The sequence below is a fragment of the Xenopus laevis genome, chromosome 7L, assembly GCF_017654675.1.
Source record: "Xenopus laevis strain J_2021 chromosome 7L, Xenopus_laevis_v10.1, whole genome shotgun sequence".
NCBI lineage: Eukaryota > Metazoa > Chordata > Amphibia > Anura > Pipidae > Xenopus > Xenopus laevis.
Window position 1 is genome coordinate 61,950,583 of NC_054383.1, and position 24,408 is coordinate 61,974,990.

A 24,408-nucleotide genomic window follows, 5' to 3' on the forward strand; every position below is an offset into this window, starting at 1 on the left:
GGAGAATTTCTTGTAAATATGTATCTACATAAATAGCCAATGGTTTCAGGAGTGAATCAATACCTGATACAATAGGTCTTCCGTGGGGGGGGGGTTATTAGAGTTTTGTGCACTTTAGGTAATAGATAGAACACTGGTACCCTTCGATTTTCTTATGTTAAAAAACCCTCTATTTCAGGTGTAATACTTCCCGCCAAACATGCTTCATTGAGGAAAACCTTTACATCAGTTTTTAACTCCGTGGGGTCACCACTTAGCTTACAGTAATGATTAGTATTTGACAGTTGGCGTTCTGCCTCATTTAAATAATCCCCTATGTCCAAGATCACGATACTGCCACCCTTATATGCTTTTTTGGTAGTAATTTATTTGTCATTCTATAACTGGGACAATGCTTTCTTTTCTCTAAGGGTAAGGTTGTTTCCCTTTGGTACCATAAAAGCATTCAAATTATCCTCAATATCATTGTACACCATATTAGAGAAAGTTTCAAAGGATGCATTATTAACCATATCAGCTGTTTCTCCTCCAGTGGAAAATCACAGGTGAAGAAACTGCTGATGTAACATTAGACTTAGCCTACCCAAACAAAACAAAATCACCCTCCGCCTATGGCAACTAAGCTGGTAAAAGGTATGGAAAATCTAAGCTATGAGAAAAAACCTGGCCACATTTGGGTTGTTCATGGCGGAGAAGAGTTGCTTAAGGGTTGATATGATAGTTATATAATAATCTCTCTAATATAACAATAAAAAATAGGAATAGTTAGTCCTTTAGAATAGGTTTATCCTGCCGTTCCTTTTGAGTCTCTCAGCTGCATGCACATGTCACATAAAAAACAGAGAAAGCAAAAAACAGAAGCAAAAATATGGTGTCATTTTCTAGGTTCTTTTTGGAGCACCCTGTGCTGGAAATATAAAAAGGTCACTAGTGTGAGTTACCCTTTAGAAGTATACATAGAAAGTAGTGCTACACAATCATTCTCACCGCTCTTTGCAGCGTCGGGTGCCGACTGTGACTCTGTCTGCCCAGGTCAAATCCAATCTCCAAAATATATTCTATTCCAGCAACACTCCAGTTCAGTGAAACAATAATTTATTTGTGCGTCAAGTGAAACAACATTTCGGGCATAACCAGCCCTTTGTCAAGCTTGATAAAGGGCTGGTTTTGCCCGAAACGTTGCTTGACTTGTCGCACAAATAAATTGTTTTTTCACTGAACCGGAATGCTGCTGGAATATATTTTGGAGTTCCTCTTTAGAAGAGACTTTCCTTTTTGTTCTGGCTGTGTATATATATATATATATATATATACAAGTATTACCCGCACTCCGTCACCTGATCCATTTTCCAGGTGCTTGGTCAAAACCATATATAAATGAGTTTTGCAAAGGACCCGCACACTGTTTTCTCAAATATCCAAAGTGTTTTTATTTTTCACATCACAATACCTCCGACATTTCGGCCCGCCTTGGGGCCTTTATCAAGGATGATTGATAAAGGCCCCAAGGTGGGCCGAAACGTTGGAGGCATTGTGATGTAAAAAATAAAAACACTTTGGATATTTGAGAAAATAGTGTGCTGGTCCTTTGCAAAACTCATTTATATATATATATATATATATATATATATATATATATATATATATATATATATATATATATATATATATATATATATATATATATATATATATATGTGTATAAAGTCACTTTGGTGAGAGCACTCTTACCGGATTTCTTAAGCAGTAATTTTCAGATACATAATAGTAAATGGACCCGCACTCTTTTTTGTGAAGAAAAGTGATAAGCTTTATTTCACAGTTGCATATCCAATTTCAATTATACTGTGTTAATGTTGCATTAATGTTACATGTCTATGTACAACAAAAAAATGCTAATGTATACACAATAAAGACATTTTAATGTGCAACTGCTCGTTGCTATGTGTCTATTTCATATTTGCCTAGGCACGATGGTAACCGGAGAGATCTATTTATTTAAGTAAGGAAACAGCTGAGTACCAATTGCCCATTAAGACCTTTAGGTGCCACACAGTCCAACTCATGTATCCAAAAGGCTTCTCTTTGTAAGAGTATCTTGTTGTTATCACCCCCTCTTGCTCTGGCCGGTACCTGTTCAATTGGCATGCATCGGAATGTTGCTGGGCTATGTTTTGCTTCTGCCCAGTGTCGGGCCACTAACTGTTGGGCAATGTCCTGCTTTTTACCCTTAGCTTTATCTTCCCTTTCTGGGTCCAATGCAGCCCTGATGCTTGCACTATGCATGCCAATTCGTTCTTTAAACATTCTGACAGTCTTGCCACAATAGATTAGCGCACAGGGACATTTGATTATATAAACCACAAATGTGGTTGTGCAAGTCATCCTGTGTCTAATGCCATATCGTTTCCCTGTGCGGGGGTGCAAGAAATGGTCACATCACACACCCTGAGCATCTATATACACCTGGTCGTGGTGAAAGAAAATGTTGCGTTTGTGTGTTAGAGTATTTATCTATTGGATCTGAGAGGCTTAGAATCTCTTTTAAGGAGCTCCCCCATTGATAACTGAACTTTGGTCTGTGTGGTAATTTTTTACCTAACATATCCTCACTTTTAACCAATTCCCAATGTTTATATATATATATATATATATATATATATATAGACACATACAAGAGTCCTCTGCACTCAACCCATTATCAATATATTTAAGACAGCGACATTTTGTGCATACTGCTACTAAAAAATGCCTTACCCTTTAAACAAAACAGGGATTGTTTGTCCATATATTGCAATATATTTAAGCTGGCCAACTACGTCAAAGTCATCCCATATCTGGCCAGTCCTACGCTTAATTTTCATCTGATTCATTAAGAATTCTATTGCTTCATTATACATTTTACAAAGGGACTAGGTTTTACCTGCAACTTACTAGCTGCTTTCAAAGTAAACCTCCATACTTGGCTGCCCTTTTATTAGACACCAGTGGGATCACCTGACTATAGCTGGGAAGGGTGGGAGCTACAACATAGAGCTGGTCACTGCTCTTGTATAACTATAACAAACAAGGGAAAGTTGTGCTCACCACTATTTTTTAAAAACATTAGGCGGGGGTGCAATGAGGCTGTGACCACAAAATGTGTCTTAAATATATTGATAATGGGTTGAGTGCAGGGGACTCTTGTATGTGTCTATATGTATTTTGTGGTCACAGCCTCATTGCACCCCCGCCTAATGTTTTTAAAAAATAGTGGTGAGCACAACTTTCCCTTGTTTGTTATAGTTATACAAGAGCAGTGACCAGCTCTATGTTGTAGCTCCCACCCTTCCCAGCTATAGTCAGGTGATCCCACTGGTGTCTAATAAAAGGGCAGCCAAGTATGGAGGTTTACTTTGAAAGCAGCTAGTAAGTTGCAGGTAAAACCTAGTCCCTTTGTAAAATGTATAATGAAGCAATAGAATTCTTAATGAATCAGATGAAAATTAAGCGTAGGACTGGCCAGATATGGGATGACTTTGACGTAGTTGGCCAGCTTAAATATATTGCAATATATGGACAAACAATCCCTGTTTTGTTTAAAGGGTAAGGCATTTTTTAGTAGCAGTATGCACAAAATGTCGCTGTCTTAAATATATTGATAATGGGTTGAGTGCAGAGGACTCTTGTATGTGTCTATATGTATTTTGTGGTCACAGCCTCATTGCACCCCCGCCTAATGTTTTTAAAAAATAGTGGTGAGCACAACTTTCCCTTGTTTGTTATAGTTATACAAGAGCAGTGACCAGCTCTATGTTGTAGCTCCCACCCTTCCCAGCTATAGTCAGGTGATCCCACTGGTGTCTAATAAAAGGGCAGCCAAGTATGGAGGTTTACTTTGAAAGCAGCTAGTAAGTTGCAGGTAAAACCTAGTCCCTTTGTAAAATGTATAATGAAGCAATAGAATTCTTAATGAATCAGATGAAAATTAAGCGTAGGACTGGCCAGATATGGGATGACTTTGACGTAGTTGGCCAGCTTAAATATATTGCAATATATGGACAAACAATCCCTGTTTTGTTTAAAGGGTAAGGCATTTTTTAGTAGCAGTATGCACAAAATGTCGCTGTCTTAAATATATTGATAATGGGTTGAGTGCAGAGGACTCTTGTATGTGTCTATATGTATTTTGTGGTCACAGCCTCATTGCACCCCCGCCTAATGTTTTTAAAAAATAGTGGTGAGCACAACTTTCCCTTGTTTGTTATAGTTATACAAGAGCAGTGACCAGCTCTATGTTGTAGCTCCCACCCTTCCCAGCTATAGTCAGGTGATCCCACTGGTGTCTAATAAAAGGGCAGCCAAGTATGGAGGTTTACTTTGAAAGCAGCTAGTAAGTTGCAGGTAAAACCTAGTCCCTTTGTAAAATGTATAATGAAGCAATAGAATTCTTAATGAATCAGATGAAAATTAAGCGTAGGACTGGCCAGATATGGGATGACTTTGACGTAGTTGGCCAGCTTAAATATATTGCAATATATGGACAAACAATCCCTGTTTTGTTTAAAGGGTAAGGCATTTTTTAGTAGCAGTATGCACAAAATGTCGCTGTCTTAAATATATTGATAATGGGTTGAGTGCAGAGGACTCTTGTATGTGTCTATATGTATTTTGTGGTCACAGCCTCATTGCACCCCCGCCTAATGTTTTTAAAAAATAGTGGTGAGCACAACTTTCCCTTGTTTGTTATATATATATATATATATATATATATATACAGTATATAAAGTTCCAGCTGTGGTGCACTCCAGTCAAGTGTTCTCTTCATGCCTGGGTGCTGTCAAAAAAAGTATAGATAGTAGTTCCCCAAGATTGATGCACTCCAGGGCTTCATAATGCAGTTTAGAAAAGAAACTTTATTGTCAATGTTTTGGTCCCTTTCTGGGACCACTCGCAACTCCAAATTAGCAATAGCTTGGGTGCTGGTCAAAATGATCAGTGCATACTTTACCAATAAACCGCACTCCAAGGTCTTTAAATAGGTGAAAAAATCAAATGTAAATTTTATTTATCAACCTTTCGGCTCCATAACTTGGGCTGTCTTCCGGAAGCACTGCAGAGAGGGCGATAAGGGAGTTAGCCGCATCCATCACACCCCTGGGTAAGTGTTTTTAATAGCGATGTTATTCCAAGTGGATGATCGCACTGCCACTGGTAATCACTATCGGGGCATTTTTACTACTCACATTAACACGGTGCCTAGTAAATGGATTGAGAACTTGAGCAATAGAATTTTATGTATTATGCACGGGGTTGATGATGGATATTGCACATTAAAATGAATTAATTGACACAGACTATAAGAATTATATATGCTTTATTGATGTTGGCACCCACTGATGACATCACACTTATCTTTTTGGCGCCATTTTTACACTTTAAATGCATTACCAGATGCTGGGCCAATCGGGGATGGAAGTGGGCTGGGCCAATCAAGGATGAACGTGGGCTGTGCCAATCAGGGATGGGGGTGACCTTGGCCAATCAGTCAATTTGGGATGGGGGAGGGCTGGGCCAAATAGGGAGGGATCAGGCTGAGCAACTCGATTTGTGGGAAGAAGAAAAAGCCTTCATGCTGTCCTGGTGTGCGCACAGTAAATACGGCAGCCAGCGTGCACGCACAGTAAATCCGACAGCGTGCATGTGGGGCCATCTAATCCAAGTAAGTGGAGCACGGCCGGGCCCCCCTTAAAACCCACAGGGCCCAGGACAACTGTCCCCCCCTGATGGTGGCCCTGGTAAAGTATATATAGAGATATATATATATATATATATATATATAGACACATACAAGAGTCCTCTGCACTCAACCCATTATCAATATATTTAAGACAGAGACATTTTGTGCATACTGCTACTGAAAAATGCCTTACCCTTTAAACAAAATACGGATTGTTTGTCCATATATTGCAATATATTTAAGATGGCCAACTACGTCAAAGTCATCCCATATCTGGCCAGTCCTATGCTCAATTTTCATCTGATTCATGAAGAATTCTATTGCTTCATTATACATTTTACAGAAGGGACTAGTTTTACCTGCAACTAAAACTCCCAAACTTGGCTGCCCTTTTAGTCTTTTTGCAGGCAGCCGCACTCTGATCCGGATTTTCCAATCGTGGGTGCTGGTTCAAACAATACTTATAATTCTCACATAGAGCCGCACTCCATTTATCAAGTTATATTTATTTGCATAAGTATCTGTGTCCAATGTTTCGGCCCTCCTTAGGGCCTTTTTCAAGGATACATAAATACAGTGTTAACAGTGTATTTATACCCCCACTTGCTTTTTGGCGCCAAGTATGACATCATCAAAGCTTCAAATCATTAATAAGCCATAGTGAAAACATCAAAAGGAAATTATATCAGCTCACCACTTGGTGTCAACAACATGCAGTGAATATAAGAACAGTCCATTTAGCAACATTTTCTGCTGTGAAACCTGTGAAGTTTGTACAAAATATCTAATTAGTTACAGTTGTAGCAGTGTTATCTCTCTTAGTGTCAGTTATCAGAAACAATGTAATAAAAACACTCAACAAAAACAATTTGATCAGTAAACCAATGTGTGGCCTTGTTTTATCGTTTACTTACACAAATCTTTTGCTTTTTATTTACTGCCTTAGCTGTATATTTCTGCATGGAGAGCTTTCTAGTTCAAAAAACAATTTAGTACTAATTGCCCATTTAGGGCTTTTGGCGAAACACTGTCCAGTTCATGTATCCAGTAAGCCTCTCTCTTAAGAAGGGCTTGAGCGTGATCCCCCCCTCATGGTTTGATCTGAACCAGATCAATAGGCATACACCTGAAGGACGCTGGGCTATGTTTTGCCTCAGCCCAATGTTTCGCAACCAATTGTTGAGATTTGTCCTGTTTTTTGGTTTTCTCTTTTGCCTCCTTTTCACTCTTGTCGGGGTTCAATGCTGCCTTGATACTGGATCTGTGCATACCAATTCGCTGCTTCAGTTGCCTAATAGTCGTCCCACAATAAATCAAGCCACACAGACATTTTATTATATAAATGACCGTGGATATAGTGCAGGTCATTCTATGTTTGATGTCATACCTTTTGCCCATTTGGGGGTGTGTGAAGCTATATCCTGTAATTAAGCTATTACACAAAATACATCCCCCACATTTATATAGTCCCGGGCGCTGTGTTAAAAAGTGTTGTTTTTGTACTTTTGTGTATTTATTTGTTGGGTCCGAGGGGCTTAGGTTTTCTTTTAAATTCCTGCCCCTTCTGTAGCTAAATTTAGGCTTTTTGTAATTTTTTTATTGAGATTGTCATAACTGGCAACTATCTCCCAGTGCTTTCGTATGCTTTGGCAAACATAACTGGACTGTATCCCATATTGGCTCACATAATATATGTCTTTGGTGGTATTCTTACACCTCCTATTTTTATTCTTACACCTCCTATTTGTTCCCATAATGTCTTTTTACGGTCTTGGGTTAGAGCCCATTGTTTGGCGTCTTCTATCAATTCTTTAGGGTAGATGCTATCAAGAAACTTCCTGCCCATAGTTTCTAGGTCTTGGGCTCGCTTTTCAGGGTCACTATCAATCTGCACCACTCTTAACATCTGGGATTTCGGCAATGAATTTAACAAATGTTTTGGATGGTTGCTGTGGTAGTGAACAATAATGTTTCTATCTGTTGGTTTAACATGTATGCAAGTTTGAATTTTATCTTCTCTTTTATAGATTTTAACATCAAGAAAATCAATTTGTTCAGTATCATATTTCAAAGTGAACCTGACTGGGTTTTTCAATTCGATTAACTCAGTTACAAACTTTTGTAATTCTCCAGGTGGACCCAGCCATATAAAGAAGATATTGTCAATGAAACGTCTATAGAAAGCGCCATATCTTTTAAACATACAATGGCCCAAAATGTTCTCACTTTCATAAACATACATGTATGAGTTGGCATAAACAGGAGCGACCTTTGACCCCATGGATGTGCCCGTACACTGTTTGTAATATTGGTCCTCAAATTTAAAGTAATTCTTATATAAAATAAAATTGAGTAGGGACAGAGTGTGGTCCCTTGTATAAGTCATTCTCATTTATCAATTTCTGTACGGCCTCTATACCTTCTTCATGGGGAATACAAGTGTACAGGCTCTGCACATCCATTGTGACAAAGGTCATTTCAGGAAAATCAATACTTTCTACCATTTTCAAAAAGTCATTTGTGTCCTTAAGGTAACTGCCAATATTTTGGACACACGGTTGGAGTAAAAAGTCAACATATTCAGCTATCCCCCTCATTTAAAGATCCATTTGATGAAATAATCGGGCGTCCCGGTTAAATAAGGGGTTAGCTGAATATGTTGACTTTTTACTCCAACCGTGTGTCCAAAATATTGGCAGTTACCTTAATGACTTTTTGAAAATGGTAGAAATTATTGGTTTAGGGTTTTGATGGCATTCCTTTCAACAGCTGTTAAATTACCCGTGTCTTAGTCCTGGAGGAATACAATTTCAGCATATCATTATTCAACTGCAAGTTGTTTTCGTAGAGTTGATCTGAATGGATAAATAGAGCTTTGATAGTTCCTTTACAGCTTTTCTAAAGTTATTCTGTGGTTTTTACATGTGTTATGAATTATAGATACAAATTAGTTACAATTTAGTTTTTTTCCCTTTTAGGATACTTTTGTAACATATGGATTTTAATTGAGCACTGTAACACGAGCTTATAAAAACACACCGGTGACATCTTGTGGACAAAATTAATTTTACAAGTACACATAATTTATACACTGTTTATATCACGAAATGTTTTGGAATTGTTTTTACACATGTCTTTATGCACTTGAAAGAGAAGCCATCAAATCCTTAAAGATAAAGAATTGATCATACGTCAAGCAGACAAAGGGGGTGCGATTGTACTGTTGGATAAATCTTACTACGTGGAAGAAATTTCTAAACAGCTATCAGATACCAAGACATACGTGAAACTAAAGGGGGATCCCACAATTGAGTTTAAGAGATTATTAGACTCCCTGATCAAGACAGTGACATCAGCAGGGTGGTATGACAAGAATTTTAGTCAGTTTCTCACCACTGATTTCCCTATGGTTCCCTTCCTGTACACATTACCGAAAATACACAAATCTACCTCCTCGCCACCAGGTCGTCCAATAATTTCAGCGGTAGGGTCTTTATTTCAACCAGTGGCCAAGTACATTGATCATTATCTACAGCCACTGGTACAAAATATGAATTCTTACGTGAAGGACACAAAACATTTACTCATACAATTGAAAGATCTTATCATCCCACCTGATAGCCTACTGGTGACATTGGACGTTTCTAGTCTGTACACAGTAATCCCCCATGGGAGTGGTATCTCTATTTGTAGGGAGACTCTTGTTAGAGCACACAAAGGGCCACCACCTATTAGGGTGACCCTATTAGACCTCATTTTGTCACACAACTATTTCATCTTTAAGGACACCTTTTTTCTACAGATAGCGGGGACCGTAATGGGGTCAAAAGTGGCCTCGTCGTTTGCCAACCTGTTCATGGAACACTACGATACAAGATGGTTGCTACCACGAGGGGCAGACAACGGCAGAGGATGAGCTTAGGGATTTCGATCAGGCTCTCAATGATCTTGACTCTACAATTAAACTTACCCTGTCTTATGACAAACAATCAATTCATTTTTTAGATGTGACTATTTACAAGCAGGGGGAGAAGTTAGGGACCACACTCTATAGAAAATCACACCACCCTCCTCACATGTCTCAAGGGGTCCTGTACTCCCAGTTCCTGAGAATTATCAGGAACAATTCTGATGTGACCAATGCGGAACTACAACTCTCCACTCTAGCAGAACAGTTTGCCTCCAGGGGATATTCCATGAAAATGATTAATGAACAATTGACAAGAGCTAAACAGAAGTCCCAGGATTCTCTATTAAACATAGAGGTAAACACCCAAAGGGCTACACCTGATTTGATTTTTTTCACTACCTGGTCTGATGTTAGTGTGGATATGAAGAAAGCACTTAATAATAGATGGGAAATATGTAATATCGACCACAGCTTACCTTTCACCGACAAGCAGAAACCCATGATGGCCTTCAGGAGGGCCAGCAACCTAAGTGACCTCCTGGTTGTGAAGGATCTAACAGATGACAAAAAAAAGAAAAACACCTGGCTGGACAAACCCTTAAAGGGATACTGTCATGGGAAAAAAAATTTTTTTCAAAATGAATCAGTTAATAGTGCTGCTCCAGCAGAATTCTGCACTGAAATCCATTTCTCAAAAGAACAAACAGATTTTTTTATATTCAATTTTGAAATCTGACATGGGGCTAGACATTTTGTCAATTTCCCAGCTGCCCCAAGTCATGTGATTTGTGCGCTGATAAACTTCAATCACTCTTTACTGCTGTACTGCAAGTTACAGTGATATAACCCCCCTCCCTTTTTCCCCACAGCAGCCAAACAAAAGAACAATGGGAAGGTAACTAGATAGCAGCTCCCTAACACAAGATAACAGCTGCCTGATAGATCTAAGAACAACACTCAATAGTAAAAACCCATGTCCCACTGAGACACATTCAGTTACATTGAGAAGGAAAAACAGCAGCCTGCCAGAAAGCATTTCTCTCCTAAAGTGCAGGCACAAGTCACATGACTGGGTCTGCTGGGAAATTGACAAAATGTCTAGCCCCATGTCAGATTTTAAAATTGAATATAAAAAAATCTGTTTGCTCTTTTGAGAAATGGATTTCAGCACAGAATTCTGCTGGAGCAGCACTATTAACTGATTGATTTTGAAATTTTTTTTTTTTTCCCATGACAGTATCCCTTTAAGGAAGGGATGTTTTAAATGCGCAAGATGCATGACCTGTAGTGGTATGCAACAAGGTTCCTTTTTTGCCCACTCAAGGACAGGATTTAAATTCAATATTGACTACAGAGTACCACTGATCATGTCGTCTATATGGCCTGTTGTCCCTGTGGATTGTTTTACGTAGGTAAAACAGCTACAACATACATGGAATGGATGAATAACCACAGGAGCGCGATAAGGGCTGAGTTGTCATCAGGGAAAGCAGATCAACTGGTAGCCAGGCATTGGTTACAACAAAAACATACCCTACCTCAATTTTGCCACATGATTATTGACCACGTCCCTGTACCGAGAAGAGGTGGCAGTAGAGACCTATGGCTGATACAAAGGGAATTGAGGGGGATATTCAAATTGGAGACTCTTGTACTAAAAGGGTTAAATGAAACATTACCTATGTCCCCCTTTTATTAAAGGGACAAACTCTGACTAAGGGGAGAAGGAAGCCCTAATTGGATCACTTAAGATGAAGTGGTTACATTGTTATGATATCTAGGACTAATTATATAGTGGATAATGCACCCCCTACTGTAATTTATACAGATATTATAAGTTACCGAAGAGTTACGTGACCATATAAAAGCACGAGGCCGCAGGCCGAGTGCTTTTATAGAGGTCAGGTAACTCTGAGGTGACTTCCAATATCTGTATAAATTTCGGGAGGGGGTGCATTATTCATTATAATCTACAGTGTGCATGCAGTGTCTTCAAGGAGCCTTGCTCTATTTTAATATGCACAATGACAAAATTCTGTCTGTTCCCCTGTAGTTTCACTTTTTTTCACTTTAAATTTTGTGCTGGGGGTACAGAAACTATTCTACAAGAGGCAGGCGAGGGGTTAAGGATGGGGGTAGAGGGCTGAAATGGGAGGGGGGAGATCGTTAAAGTAGCAATGCAGCTGAGACGTAAAGGCTAAGTAATGTGACAGGGGTAGATCTGAGCTAGGTATATGGCTAGGATGGAGTATTAAATAGAGCCTGTTTAGACGGGTGAGCAACATACCGGGATAGTCGGCTGCATTCGGTGTTTCCGTATTGGAGCAACAGACTAAGTAAGACCGAAGAGAGAACAAGGGTGGGAGGGGCAGAAGGAGATTGATTGATGGTGGCTGACGTTGACGTGAGATCAGAGAGGCACAGAGGCACAGAGGGAGCGAGGCGGATGGAGGGTGGGAGCGGAAGACTGAACACGGCCAGAGAGTTTGGTAAAATCCAACAATTGAGAGGGTATGAGGGCGCGAGATTGGGGAAGGAGGAGCGAGTGAGCTCACCATTTGAAATAAGGAAGTGGGGGGAAGTTCGACACAAGGGCGACAGACTGGAGCAAGAGCTCTGGTGAAAGTGGCTTTTTAGCTGGCTTTTTAGCTATAAACGGCGTGTTCTGACGTCAGAACGCGCCATTTATAAGAATATATTTTACAGTTTGGTCCCATTGGGACATGACCAAACTGTAGATTCTATGGCTATATTTACTGATAACATGTAAAGTAAATGGGGTAGCTGGACCTGTTGATATGGAATACTTATGTGTCTCATTATATGCTTCGTCTCTAGGAATGTTTTTTGCCCTGGGAAACGATGGGATCGGCTAAAAAGGTTGTTTGGCCCCAAGCATGGTAAGCATACCAGAATACCGGAACACCCACTGTAGGTATAGCATATTGGCTCTACTGTATATGGAGGGGACACTGTCACAGCGAGGGTTGGACTGGCGTCCATGGCAGCAGTATCAATTTTGCAATACCGCCACCAGAGATACGTTGCTAGAAAATTTCCTCTATTTAGGTGGTGTCCGTCACTGGCTAATATCGCCTGGTCTGCTGACACACAGCAAAAGGAGGAATGTGAGTTGAGAAACTGGTGGCAGGTAAGATGAGTTTTGAGCTGCAGGGATTAGCTGGATACAAACAGTCCCAGCTAATGAGCGTCCGGGGTCTCCATGGCAATGGGGGCGGAGCCTAAGAGTGATGAGTTGCACGGATTAGCTGGATACAAACAGTCCCAGCAAATGGGTGCCCATGGTCTCCATGGTGATGGGGGCAGAGCCTAAGTGCACAACACTGTTGACAGCGTAAAAAGCCTCTGAAGGCTGAAGCGGTTTACAGCCACGGGAGAAAGGGTAATTTCGGCATGTTCCTCTGGTGTGCTAAATGCAGGGATCACGATCAAGGCACTTTTATGACTCACGCCTAGTATATGAATGGAGCACTTGAGCAGTACATTTGTATGCATTGTACACGGGGTTTACAATGAAAATCACAGATTGGAAATGAATCAATTTACACAGAATTTTTAAGAACTAGGCATGCTTTATTGTTGATGGCACTCACTGATGACATCACATTTAGCTTCACTGATGTTGGCACTCACTGATGACATCACACTAACCTCTTTTGGCGCCAATTTTACACTTCAAATAGGCTTTACCAGTATGTAGTGTTCACTTCCTGAAGACGGCCCGAGTCATGGAGCCGAGACGTTGATTAATAAAACTTTCATTTGATTTTTTTTCACCTACTAAAGACCTTGGAGTGCAGTTTGTTGGTAAAGTATGTGTGTGTGTATATATATATATATATATATATATATATATATATATATATATATATATATATATATTTTTTTTTTTCTTTCAGAAACCTTCATCAAGTTTGGCTAAAATGGCTACTTACAAGATTGTAGTAAGGTTAACAAATGTAGAAGTGGTTATCAATATTCTCCCCTGGCCACTGTTAGGCTCCAACATAAGGATACAGAAATCTCATAGTGTAATATTGTTTTATTTTTAAAAGGCTAAAAAACGTTAAAATATTCCATACATTTATTTCCATAAGTCTTAGTCACATACATGTAAGTCTTTAGCAGGTGTCACCATTTTGTTCCCAGAGGGGAAGGTTTGCTGGCGTTCCTTTCTCCCTCGTGGTGTTTCCCCACAGCTTACTGCGTTGCTTTCTCCTTCGTGATGTTTCCCTGCAGCTTACTGTGATGTCACTTCTGCCTGATTTGTTTCACCGAGGCACTACTACATGTGTTAACCTTACTACAATCTTGTAAGTAGGCATTTTAGCCAAACTTGGTGAAGGTCTCTTCAAAAACTGATTTAACTATATATACAACCAGAACTAGAAGGAAAGTCTCTTCTAAAGGGGAACTCGCACTAGTGACTTTTATATTTCCAGCAGAGGGTGCTCCAGAAAGAACCTAAAATACTACACCATATTTTTGTTTCTGATTTTTGCTTTCTCCATTTGCTTTAGGCGCTGATCCAATATTTTTTATGTGACAATAATCTCTCTAATGCTTTTTTTACCAGTAGGACTTTCCAGCTGATGCAAGTTCACCCATTCCAATTAGAAGAAAGGAGGTTCCGCCAAAATATTTGGAAGGGGTTACTTACAGTGAGAGCTGTGAAGGTGTGAAATCTTCTCTACCTGAATCAGTTGTACAGGCTGATACATTAGATAGCTTTAAGAAGGGGTAAGATGGCTTATCAGCAAGTGAGGGAATACAGGGTTATGGAAGATAGCTCACAGTACAAGCAGGGGCGAATTTTTACATAGCAGGCGCCCCTAGGCCCGCTGTCATTCATTACCCTGTCCCCTCCCTATTATTCAATCAAATTTTCATTAGGACCAGAGCAATGGGGATTCATGTACAGGAAATTTTAAAGACTATCGTATCTCCTGCGCCTCCCCAGTGTTACTGAACCAATGTGAGTGTGGTTGGGCAGCATGCTGCCCCCTAAAATCCTGCCGCTCTAGGCCTTGGCCCAGATGGCCTCTCCACAAATCTGGGCCTGAATACAAGTTGATCCAGGGACAAGTCTGATTGTCATTTCGGAAGGATTTTTTCCCCCCTCTGAGGCAAATTGGAGAGGGTTCATATGGTTTTTTTTTGCCTTCTTCTAGTCTAGATCGACTAGCAGTTGGGCAGGTTAAAATAGAGTTAAAGGGTTGAACTTGATGGATGTGTGTCTTTTTTCAACCTGGGTTTTTTTTCAATTTGGGTACTTTGTTTACAAGAGCCTGACTCACCATTTAAACCCAATGTCGAAGAGATAACATTACAGTCCTAGTGGAATTGCAGCTGCCATTGTGTCCTAAACTACCGAGACAGGAGTCAATGAAAAACATGTCAGCTTTCATATAATTTATTCAGAATAAGGAATTTGCTTAGTTTTTTTTAAATTGGAACAAAAACAACATACTGTATCCTATTCTGTAATTAATCGGATTCACTGTAATCAGCACATTCTTTTCTCTAATGTACATATTTATAAAGCTATGTTGAAAGAACACAACAAATATAACAATAATATAGTAAGAACAATCTAACAATGAGATCGTTTTCACAGGAAATTATAAAGCTGTATAATGTGTTGGCTTTTAAGAAAAGGATGTTTAAAAAAAGACTGAGGACAATTTTTATAGTGTGCACTCTTAGAATAAAGCTGGAACACATGCATTTACTCTGCAGCTTTAGGAGGAAATAGCAACAATTTTTTTCAGCAGACACTCACAGAGTAAAATAATCATAAATCTTTATTCAAATATTGTGAATCCCTATACGTTTTATGATAAATCTCTTACTCTGTTCACTAGTTACACAGTATTATGTTTGCACAATACCCATACTATATCACTGGGCATGGTTAAGGCAATCAATCATTTAAACTCTTTTTTTTTATTTAGTAGAGAATAGAGATAGCCCCGACATTCAGGCATTAGAGAATAATGCCTGGATGTAGGGGTGGCAAACTTTTTTTCTCTTCAATAAAAAAAGTGGTTAAATCTCTTTATTTTTAGAACTAGACAACCTCTAGGACTTAAGTCAGACTTTGATGTCTACTGTTATTATGAACAATATGACAATTGAAGGCTTTTGTTATCAAAAGTAGAAACTCTATTGCAGCACAAAACAAGTGTCAGGTTTTTCTGCCAGCACTCCACCACTTTAGCACCCACCTTTATGAGAGCAGCAGCACTATGGGACTCAGTGTAGCAGTTTAACCAACATGTATTGAGTTTGCATTTAAATAGGCTAGTATTACTGATCACTGCACTGAACATGGCTCATTTGAATACTGTCTGATGTAGGAGATCATGTTGCAATATATCTAAACCTTCTTAAGTGCCTGGATACTGTGGATAGAAAAAGAGGAGATTAATCATCTGCGTTTCCCACTAACATTCATTTAAAAATTGTGTTCAAACATAAACCTACCACTCATTTTGATAATGTTATATTTGATATAGGAGTTATTAAAACAGAACCCCATTATCCACAAACCTTTGAATTATGAAAAGGCCATCTCCCATAGACTTAGTTTTTAAACATTTGTATTATTTGGATAAAACAATAAAATTTTTCTCTGCAATAATAAACAATACCTTGTACTTGAGTCAAACTACAATATAATTAATCCTTATTGTAAGCAAAACAAGCGTATTGAGTTTAATTAGTGTTTACATGATTTTCTGGTAGACTTAAGGTACAAAGATGCAAATTACAGAAAGACCCGTTATCCAGAAAACAGGTCCCATACTTGTACGTGTATAAGCTGTAAGTGCGGTATGAGTGTACTGAAAGACTGGTGCTGCAAATATACTAATACAAATGTATTATGCTAAGAGGGAATTTGGTGAGAGTCTAGTGTCTACTGGATGTTTTTAATTGTTTTTAACTTATATTGTCTAGTAAATGGCTATGATTGTTTACCAATAAAGTATGCCTCTTAAATACTTAAACCTATGGTGAGACTCCAGTAAATGCAAGTATGATATCATATTTTTGTTTAGATCTTACTTTTGTTTAGATCATGTAAGTAATGATGTTAGCTTATGGATGTCTATTCTTTATTTTTCCCCTTTATGAGAGCTCTTAGTAAAAATTATTAAGAACACTCAGAATGGTCGGTCAGTGGTTGATTGCCTTAACCATGCCTATTGATATAGTATGGGTATATATTGTATGAACATTGTATTGTGTAACTAGTCTATGAGTAAGTGCTTTGTTACAAAATACATAAAGCTATCATGTATGCTACTCATGTTTGAATAAATATTTACTTTTATTTTACTCCTGCATGTTTGTGGGAATCTGTAAATGTCTGCCAAAAAACGTTGTTGGAATCATGCCCTACTTTTTACACTACAATTTCTTTGCCACCTCAGTTTTTCCCATTGGTTACTCTAGGTTACAGGTGGTACGAAATAATTGCACAAATTTCATGTTGACCAAGCTATATTAATGTTATAGCTAATTAGCTGTTATTACAAATAATTTTATGCATAGTTATAAATGTGAGCGATCCAAAACGATTCAATTTTCCTTTAAAACATAAAGGTACATTATACTAATATGACTTATGTACTTCAAAAATAAAGGTAATACAAAGCAATGTCCTTGACTTTCAGATTCCACACATTCCTTGACTTTCAGATGGCACGACAATTTGATCTATGAAGTTTTAAAAGGAATCACTCAGATGTGTGTCGTTGAACTTATCTTGAAGACAGCATCATGACAAACTCTGGAGAATAAAAGCATAACATATTGTTTTGTCATAAAACAGGTCATTTTCAGATTTTGTTGATAATGCTCTTACTTAAAAGGGCAAGAGAAGGTGGATTAACTGGGGGTGCCAGCATTAAGGTATGCCCTTGTGAATCCAAAGTTTTTTCCCCCCAGGCCAGTGCTCCTTTTAGTAAAAAAAAAGTAAACCAACCTAGGAAAGAAAGTAACACAACACTATGCTGTCATTTTACTTACCTTTCTTGGGTGTACATACTGTGAGGAATTGGGTCCGCGTTCCGTTCGGCGCAGGCGCGTTAATGCGCGCCGGCGCGTGACGCAGGACGCCGGCGACGGGCGCGGGCGCGAAGGCGCCGGTGGCGGTCGCTGGCACAAGGACGCGGGCGAAAACGCCTAAGACGGACGTGCTGACGTCAGTACTGCGACGCCGGCAGAAAGACGCCAGTTTGGCGCCAAACTAACAATATTTAAACCTGGTTCAGACGGAGATGCATTGCCTGGTTATTAGGTTGTTTAACTGAAACCCTAGCGTCTCTATATCTCTTGAATTCCTGTTATCGACCCTTGCCTGTACCCGGACTACAATTTCTGCTGCCTGTCTCGACTCTTCGGCCTGTCTCATCGTTTACGAATCTCGCTGCCTGCCTTTTGACCTCGGACCTCCTGACCACGACTTTGTCTAATCCTTTGTACTTCGCCATAGTCTCATTGGCTACTCTCCACAACCCTGCTCCCTGTTCCACTCCAGGTGGGTAGCAGTTGTGTGAGGCGCTTGTGGGTTCACTATCTACGGCTCCAGCTCCTTCTACGACTGGATTATACTGGTAAGCTTGACAGTATAACCAGGCCCTAGGATGGATCCAGCTGAAGTAGCGTCTCCATTTGCCGTCCTAACAGCTGTCCTCACTAACACAAGCTGTTCGGGAGCTGCAAAGTGGCTATTTGCAGTTGCAGGAGCATATCAGAACCCATCCGCCAGTTGTTCTTCCCTCCACGGCTGCTGCTCCTCCTCCTGCTCCAACGGAAGTTCAGGTGATTACCTTGGGAATCTCCGAGCCTAAAGTGGCCTTTCCAGAAAAATTCGCTGGCGGATTTTTGAAAAGGACTTTTCTGGGTGTCATGTTCCTGTGCCTCTCCTGACAGTCTCTTTATCTTTGCAGTGGGGAGACAAGAGGGTCGAACTCCAAGCAATTCTTGATTCTGGGGCAAGCGGGTGTTTCTTGGACAATAAAGTGGCATTACAGTTCCAGATACCGCTCCAGTCCAAAAAGAATCCTATAGCTCTTCGTGTGGCAGATGGTTCTCTGATTACTTCTGGCCCTGTGGTGCAAGAGACTATCTCTCTTTTTGTTTTGTTTAATAAAGGGCATGCTGAACTCATGAACTTTGACGTGGTTTCTTCTCATTTATTCCCTGTCATCCTGGGATTACCTTGGTTGCAGAAACACAATCCGTCTATCAACTGGGCAACTGGTGAAGTAACTTTTCTTTCAAACTTTTGTCTTTCCCAATGCATTCTTCCTTCAAATGGTGTATGTTCTTTATCTCCTGCCTCTGAGATCCAAGACCTTCTTCCTCGAGCATATTGGGAATTTACGGACGTTTTCAATAAAAGAGGGGCCGACAAGTTGCCTCCTCATCGTATTTATGATTGCCCTATTAACCTTCTTCCAGGGGCTCAAATTCCTTTTGGACGAGTGTATCCGTTATCTGAGTCTGAACTTTCGGAGCTCCGTTCTTATTTAGATGAGAATCTGGCTAAAGGATTCATTAGGCAGTCTTCTTCTCCGGCAGGAGCTGGGATTTTCTTTGTTGAGAAAAAGGATCATTCTTTAAGGCCGTGTATTGACTACCGAGATTTGAACAAAATTACAGTCAAAAATCGCTATCCACTTCCTCTCATTCCAGAACTTTTCCAACGTTTGCCGGAGGCTAAGATTTTTTCTAAACTGGATCTTCGGGGTGCATATAATCTAGTCAGAATCAGGGAAGGGGATGAATGGAAGACGGCCTTTCGCACTCGTTACGGACATTTTGAATATTTGGTCATGCCTTTTGGTCTCTGTAACGCCCCTGCGACATTTCAGCACTTCGTTAATTATGTCTTCAGGGACTTTCTTGATATTTTCGTCATCATATATTTAGATGATATCCTTATTTTCTCTAACTCGTTGGAGGAGCACAGGTTACATTTGAAGAAGGTCCTGACACGTCTGCGCACTCATCAGCTGTATGCTAAGATTGAAAAATGTGTATTTGAACAAACGTCTGTAGATTTTTTGGGTTTCTTCATTTCTCCCCAGGGAATCCAGATGGACTCCAGGAAGATCTCTGCAATTCTTGACTGGCCAATTCCATCATCTAAAAAAGCTGTTCAACGTTTTATTGGTTTTGCAAACTTTTACAGAAAATTTATAAAGAATTTTTCTCAAGTCATTCTTCCAATTACTGAGTTGACTCGTAATAATCAAAAGTTTTGTTGGTCACCACAGGCTCAGGGGGCTTTTGAGAAACTGAAGACACTTTTCACTTCTGGCCCAATTCTTCATCATCCGGATGTTTCTCTTCCTTTCACCTTAGAAGTTGATGCTTCAGAACTCGCAGTGGGTGCTGTGTTGTCACAAAGAACTGGGATTCAAGAGGATCTTCATCCTGTTGCTTTTTTTTCCCGTAAGTTGGCCAAAAGCGAATGTAATTATGATGTAGCTGACCGCGAATTACTTGCTATAAAGCTAGCACTTGAGGAGTGGAGGTATCTCCTTGAAGGGTCTATACATCCGATTCTCATCTTTACGGATCATAGGAATTTGGAGTATCTACTTTCGGCCAAGAGGTTGAGACCTAGACAAGCAAGGTGGGCTTTATTCTTTATGCGATTTAATTTTCATCTCACATACCGACCTGGGTCAAAGAATGTTAAGGCGGATGCTTTATCACGAATGTTCTCCCCTGAAGATGAAATTCCTCTGGCTCCTGAGACGATTTTAAACTCTAATAATTTCCTCCTGTTACAGTCTACTCTTGTAGATGGAATTAAAGATGCATCCATAAACGTTTGTGAACCATCATTAGTTCCCAAGGAGGGTTTTCTTCTTCATCAAGGCAAGATTTTTGTTCCGTCACAGTTTTGGAAGTCCTTGTGTGGAGCACTTAAGATTTCGGTGTCCCTTTCCTCTGCTTTTCATCCTCAGTCCAATGGTCAGACCGAGCGAACTAACCAGACCCTCGAGCAATATTTGAGATGTTATTCTTCGTACCTCCAAGATGACTGGGTGAATCTTCTTCCTCTTGTGGAGTTCGCTTATAATAATGCTCATCATTCCTCCATCAAACAGTCCCCTTTCTTCGCAAACTATGGTCTTCATCCAGTAACTTTTCCCTCTGCCATTGTTGCTGATATTTTAGTTCCTGCAGTCAAGGACCGATTAACTTTTCTGTCCAATAATTTTCAGAAACTCCAAGAAAACATGAAGAAGGCTCAACAAAACTTTAAAGCTTATGCTGATCGGGGACGGAGAGGTGACCCAGAGTTCAAGGTGGGTGACTTTGTTTGGTTGTCAACTGTTAACCTCAAGCTTTCTTGTCCCAGTAGGAAGTTGGGTCAACGTTTCTTGGGTCCTTTTCCCATAATTCGTCAAATTAATCCTGTGGCTTTCCAGCTTAAACTTCCAGCATCCTGGCACATTCATCCAGTGTTTCATACTGCACTTTTGAAACCGGCCTCAACGTTTCGATTTCCTGGGCGTACGGCTCCTCCTCCGCTTCCTGTTGTGGTTGATGGTCAAGAAGAATTTGAGGTTGAGGAGATCTTGGATTCCAGGTTGAGAGGCAAGCGTCTTCAGTACCTGGTAAGATGGAAAGGTTATGGTCCGGAAGAGAATTCTTGGGAACCAGCTTCTAACATCCACGCTTCGGAGTTGTTGGAAAAATTCCATGGAACTTACCCTGGTAAGCCTTCTGGTTGTCGCGTCCTGAGGCCGCTCCTTGATGGGGGGCAATGTGAGGAATTGGGTCCGCGTTCCGTTCGGCGCAGGCGCGTTAATGCGCGCCGGCGCGTGACGCAGGATGCCGGCGCGTGACGCAGGATGCCGGCGACGGGCGCGAAGGCGCCGGCGACGGGCGCGAAGGCGCCGGCGGCGGTCGCTGGCGCAAGGACGCGGGCGAAAACGCCTAAGACGGACGTGCTGATGTCAGTACTGCGACGCCGGTGGAAAGACGCCAGTTTGGCGCCAAACTAACAATATTTAAACCTGGTTCAGACGGAGATGCATTGCCTGGTTATTAGGTTGTTTAACTGAAATCCTAGCGTCTCTATATCTCTTGAATTCCTGTTATCGACCCTTGCCTGTACCCGGACTACGATTTCTGCTGCCTGTCTCGACTCTTCGGCCTGTCTCATCGTTTGGGAATCTCGCTGCCTGCCTTTTGACCTCGGACCTCCTGACCACGACTTTGTCTAATCCTTTGTACTTCGCTATCGTATCATTGGCTACTCTCCACAACCCTGCTCCCTGTCCCACTCCAGGTGGGTAGCGGTTGTGTGAGGCGCTTGTGGGTTCACTATCTACGGCTCCAGCTCCTTCTACGACTGGATTATACTGGTAAGCTTGACACATACTCCTGACTCCAGTGGAGTAAAATAGGAACATTTTCCTCTATTGAGCATAGGCAAGCCCAAACCTGTGATGTTTTATGGTAAATTGGTGGCACGGTCTGAGCCAGTGCAGTTTTTACCTAAAAGGAGCACCAATCTATGCAAAAAATACATATTGGCATTCCCCTGTGAACTCACCACTCCATGTCCTTTAAAAGGGAAGTATTGTGAAAATAAAAACTCAATAATACATTACTGAAAATTCTGTGTCATTAAATAATTTGCGTAAGTTCTATGATCAATAGCAACCACTTACCAAGTTGATATTTTAAGTATATTTCATATATGGAAATAAGTTACAGAAAATAAATACAAATGTACAAAACACTTAGCCAGTCAAATGTATAATTGACAGCCTACCAAAATAATACAAAATATTATATAACCACCACTCACAAAGGTGATATTTTAAGTATATTTACATGTATGGAAATAAGTTACAGAAAATTCATTCAAATGTACAAAATATTTAACCAGCCTGTACATGCACATACATGTATGTGTTAATTTACTGTATTTAAAATGCATATTTCTGTGTGATTGTGTTATCTGTGTTGTGACAGAGTGTATGAGACAGAGCCCCAGACTGCAAATTTATTCCTAGATATACATACACGCCATCTGTGGGATAGACACCTCCCCCACACTACATTATCCCTAAGGTCTTCCATATGTATCCTGAAACATAATTACAAAAACATATTATCCTAAAATCCTTGAAACCACAGTCCAAAAAAATCCCGGAATTCCATGTCCACGGTGCAAATGAAACAACATAAAATAACTGGTTTAATACCATGTCTTGAAATGGTAAACAGTGATAGTTCACAAGAGTTAAAATAACCTAAATCTATCATCTAAAAAATTCTCCTGTTATTAATGCCAGATATGTGTCCTGTAGCTTTGATTCTGTAGGGCCTAATATATATAAGCCTTGACTTCCATAATTGATCAGTCACTAAGGCTATGGGCACACAAGTTGTTGATCAGCAGCTGTTGTCAGTCTGGGTCATTTTGCAGTCTGAGAGAAGCAGATCTGCTCAGTGCCCCTGCTCCATTGATTTGAATCTGATCAGACTGTGTGCGGTCAGTGTCGGTTCGTGTGGCAGTGTCGGTTCGTGTGGCATTGTTGATGCGATGCGACACGACAGTCGGATGCAGACGCAGCGTGCAGCTTCTGCATCCGACAGTCGTGTCGCATCGCATCGCTGAGGAGGGAGGACTGAGCGACGAGGGGGGAGATTGCAACAGCATATGTGAGCAGCACGTAGGTGTGACTGCAGCCTCTTTGGATCAGTGAGTATGATAAGAGGCAATTCTGCATACTTTTTCATTAGGAGAGCACATGCAGGAGCATGTGTTCTCCTGATGATGTCCTAAAATGTGTTCCCTCATGCCCCCCCTGGAAAATTTTCTGTGGATGCCTCTGGTAATCAGTTCCCATTCCCACCCTGATAATAGGGTCATAATATAGGACAGTGATCCCCAACCAGTAGCTCGTGAGCAACATGTTGCTCTCCAACCCCTTGGATGTTGCTCCCAGTGGCCTCAAAGCAGGAGCTTATGTTTGAATTTCAGGCTAGGAGGCACGTTTTGTTTGTATAAAAACAGGTGTACTGCCAAACAGAGCCTCAATGTAGGTTGAGAATCCACATAGGGGCTATCCAATGGCCAATCACAGCACTTATTTGGCACCCCAAAGCATCATTCAGAGAGGGCAAAGGAGGAAAGCTGCCAGGAACTTTAATGGCTGGCAGGCTGAGGGTGCGGTTCCCCTCCGGATGGGGTTACTTAAGCAGGTAACTACAGGTTATGATCCCTCTGCCACACTGTGTTAAGTTCCTGTAGCATATGCTGTTGTGGGTGTGAGTTTAGGCTGCTAAGGTACGATGTGTAGTCTAAGCAGTTACTTACAGGGTCACATTGTTAAGTTTCATGTGTATTTATGCCTCATTCCTCTATTTTGGATGTCTGAAGGAAGAGCTTCAAGGAAAAGAAAGAGGACATAAAGGCATAATATATGTTCAGGATGTGATCAAACTTTGCCTGAAGATTATTCACAGAAATTTTTTTCTAGATCCGTTGATGAAGTGAGATCATCCCTTAACACAAATGCGCAATCTTCTGGTGAGAGGTGTTGTCTAGCTCAGAATCTTTTGATTCATTGAGTTCCAGTGAGCCTTCATCATCGTCTCAGCTTAAGGCTAAAGAAGAATACTATTTGTTCCCCATAGAAAAAACTTTGCTTCAAACAGGCTAGTGACTGAAAAAAGCAACTAAAAGCAAACAAATCAACTGAAAAGGATA

The 24,408-nt window shown here is 40.5% G+C and overlaps 1 protein-coding gene across 1 annotated transcript in view; it reads right to left on the reverse strand.

Annotated features, from left to right (window-relative positions):
- Positions 1-15,047: 15,047 nt before the first annotated feature.
- Positions 15,048-24,408, reverse strand: part of cabp4.L (calcium binding protein 4 L homeolog) — an 82,232-nt gene continuing 72,871 nt past the window's right edge. The window contains exon 6 of the mRNA XM_018224769.2: positions 15,048-17,445. Within this exon, the coding sequence (XP_018080258.2) occupies positions 17,417-17,445 (29 nt within the window). The 3' untranslated portion in view covers positions 15,048-17,416. The remainder of the gene's footprint in view (positions 17,446-24,408) is intronic.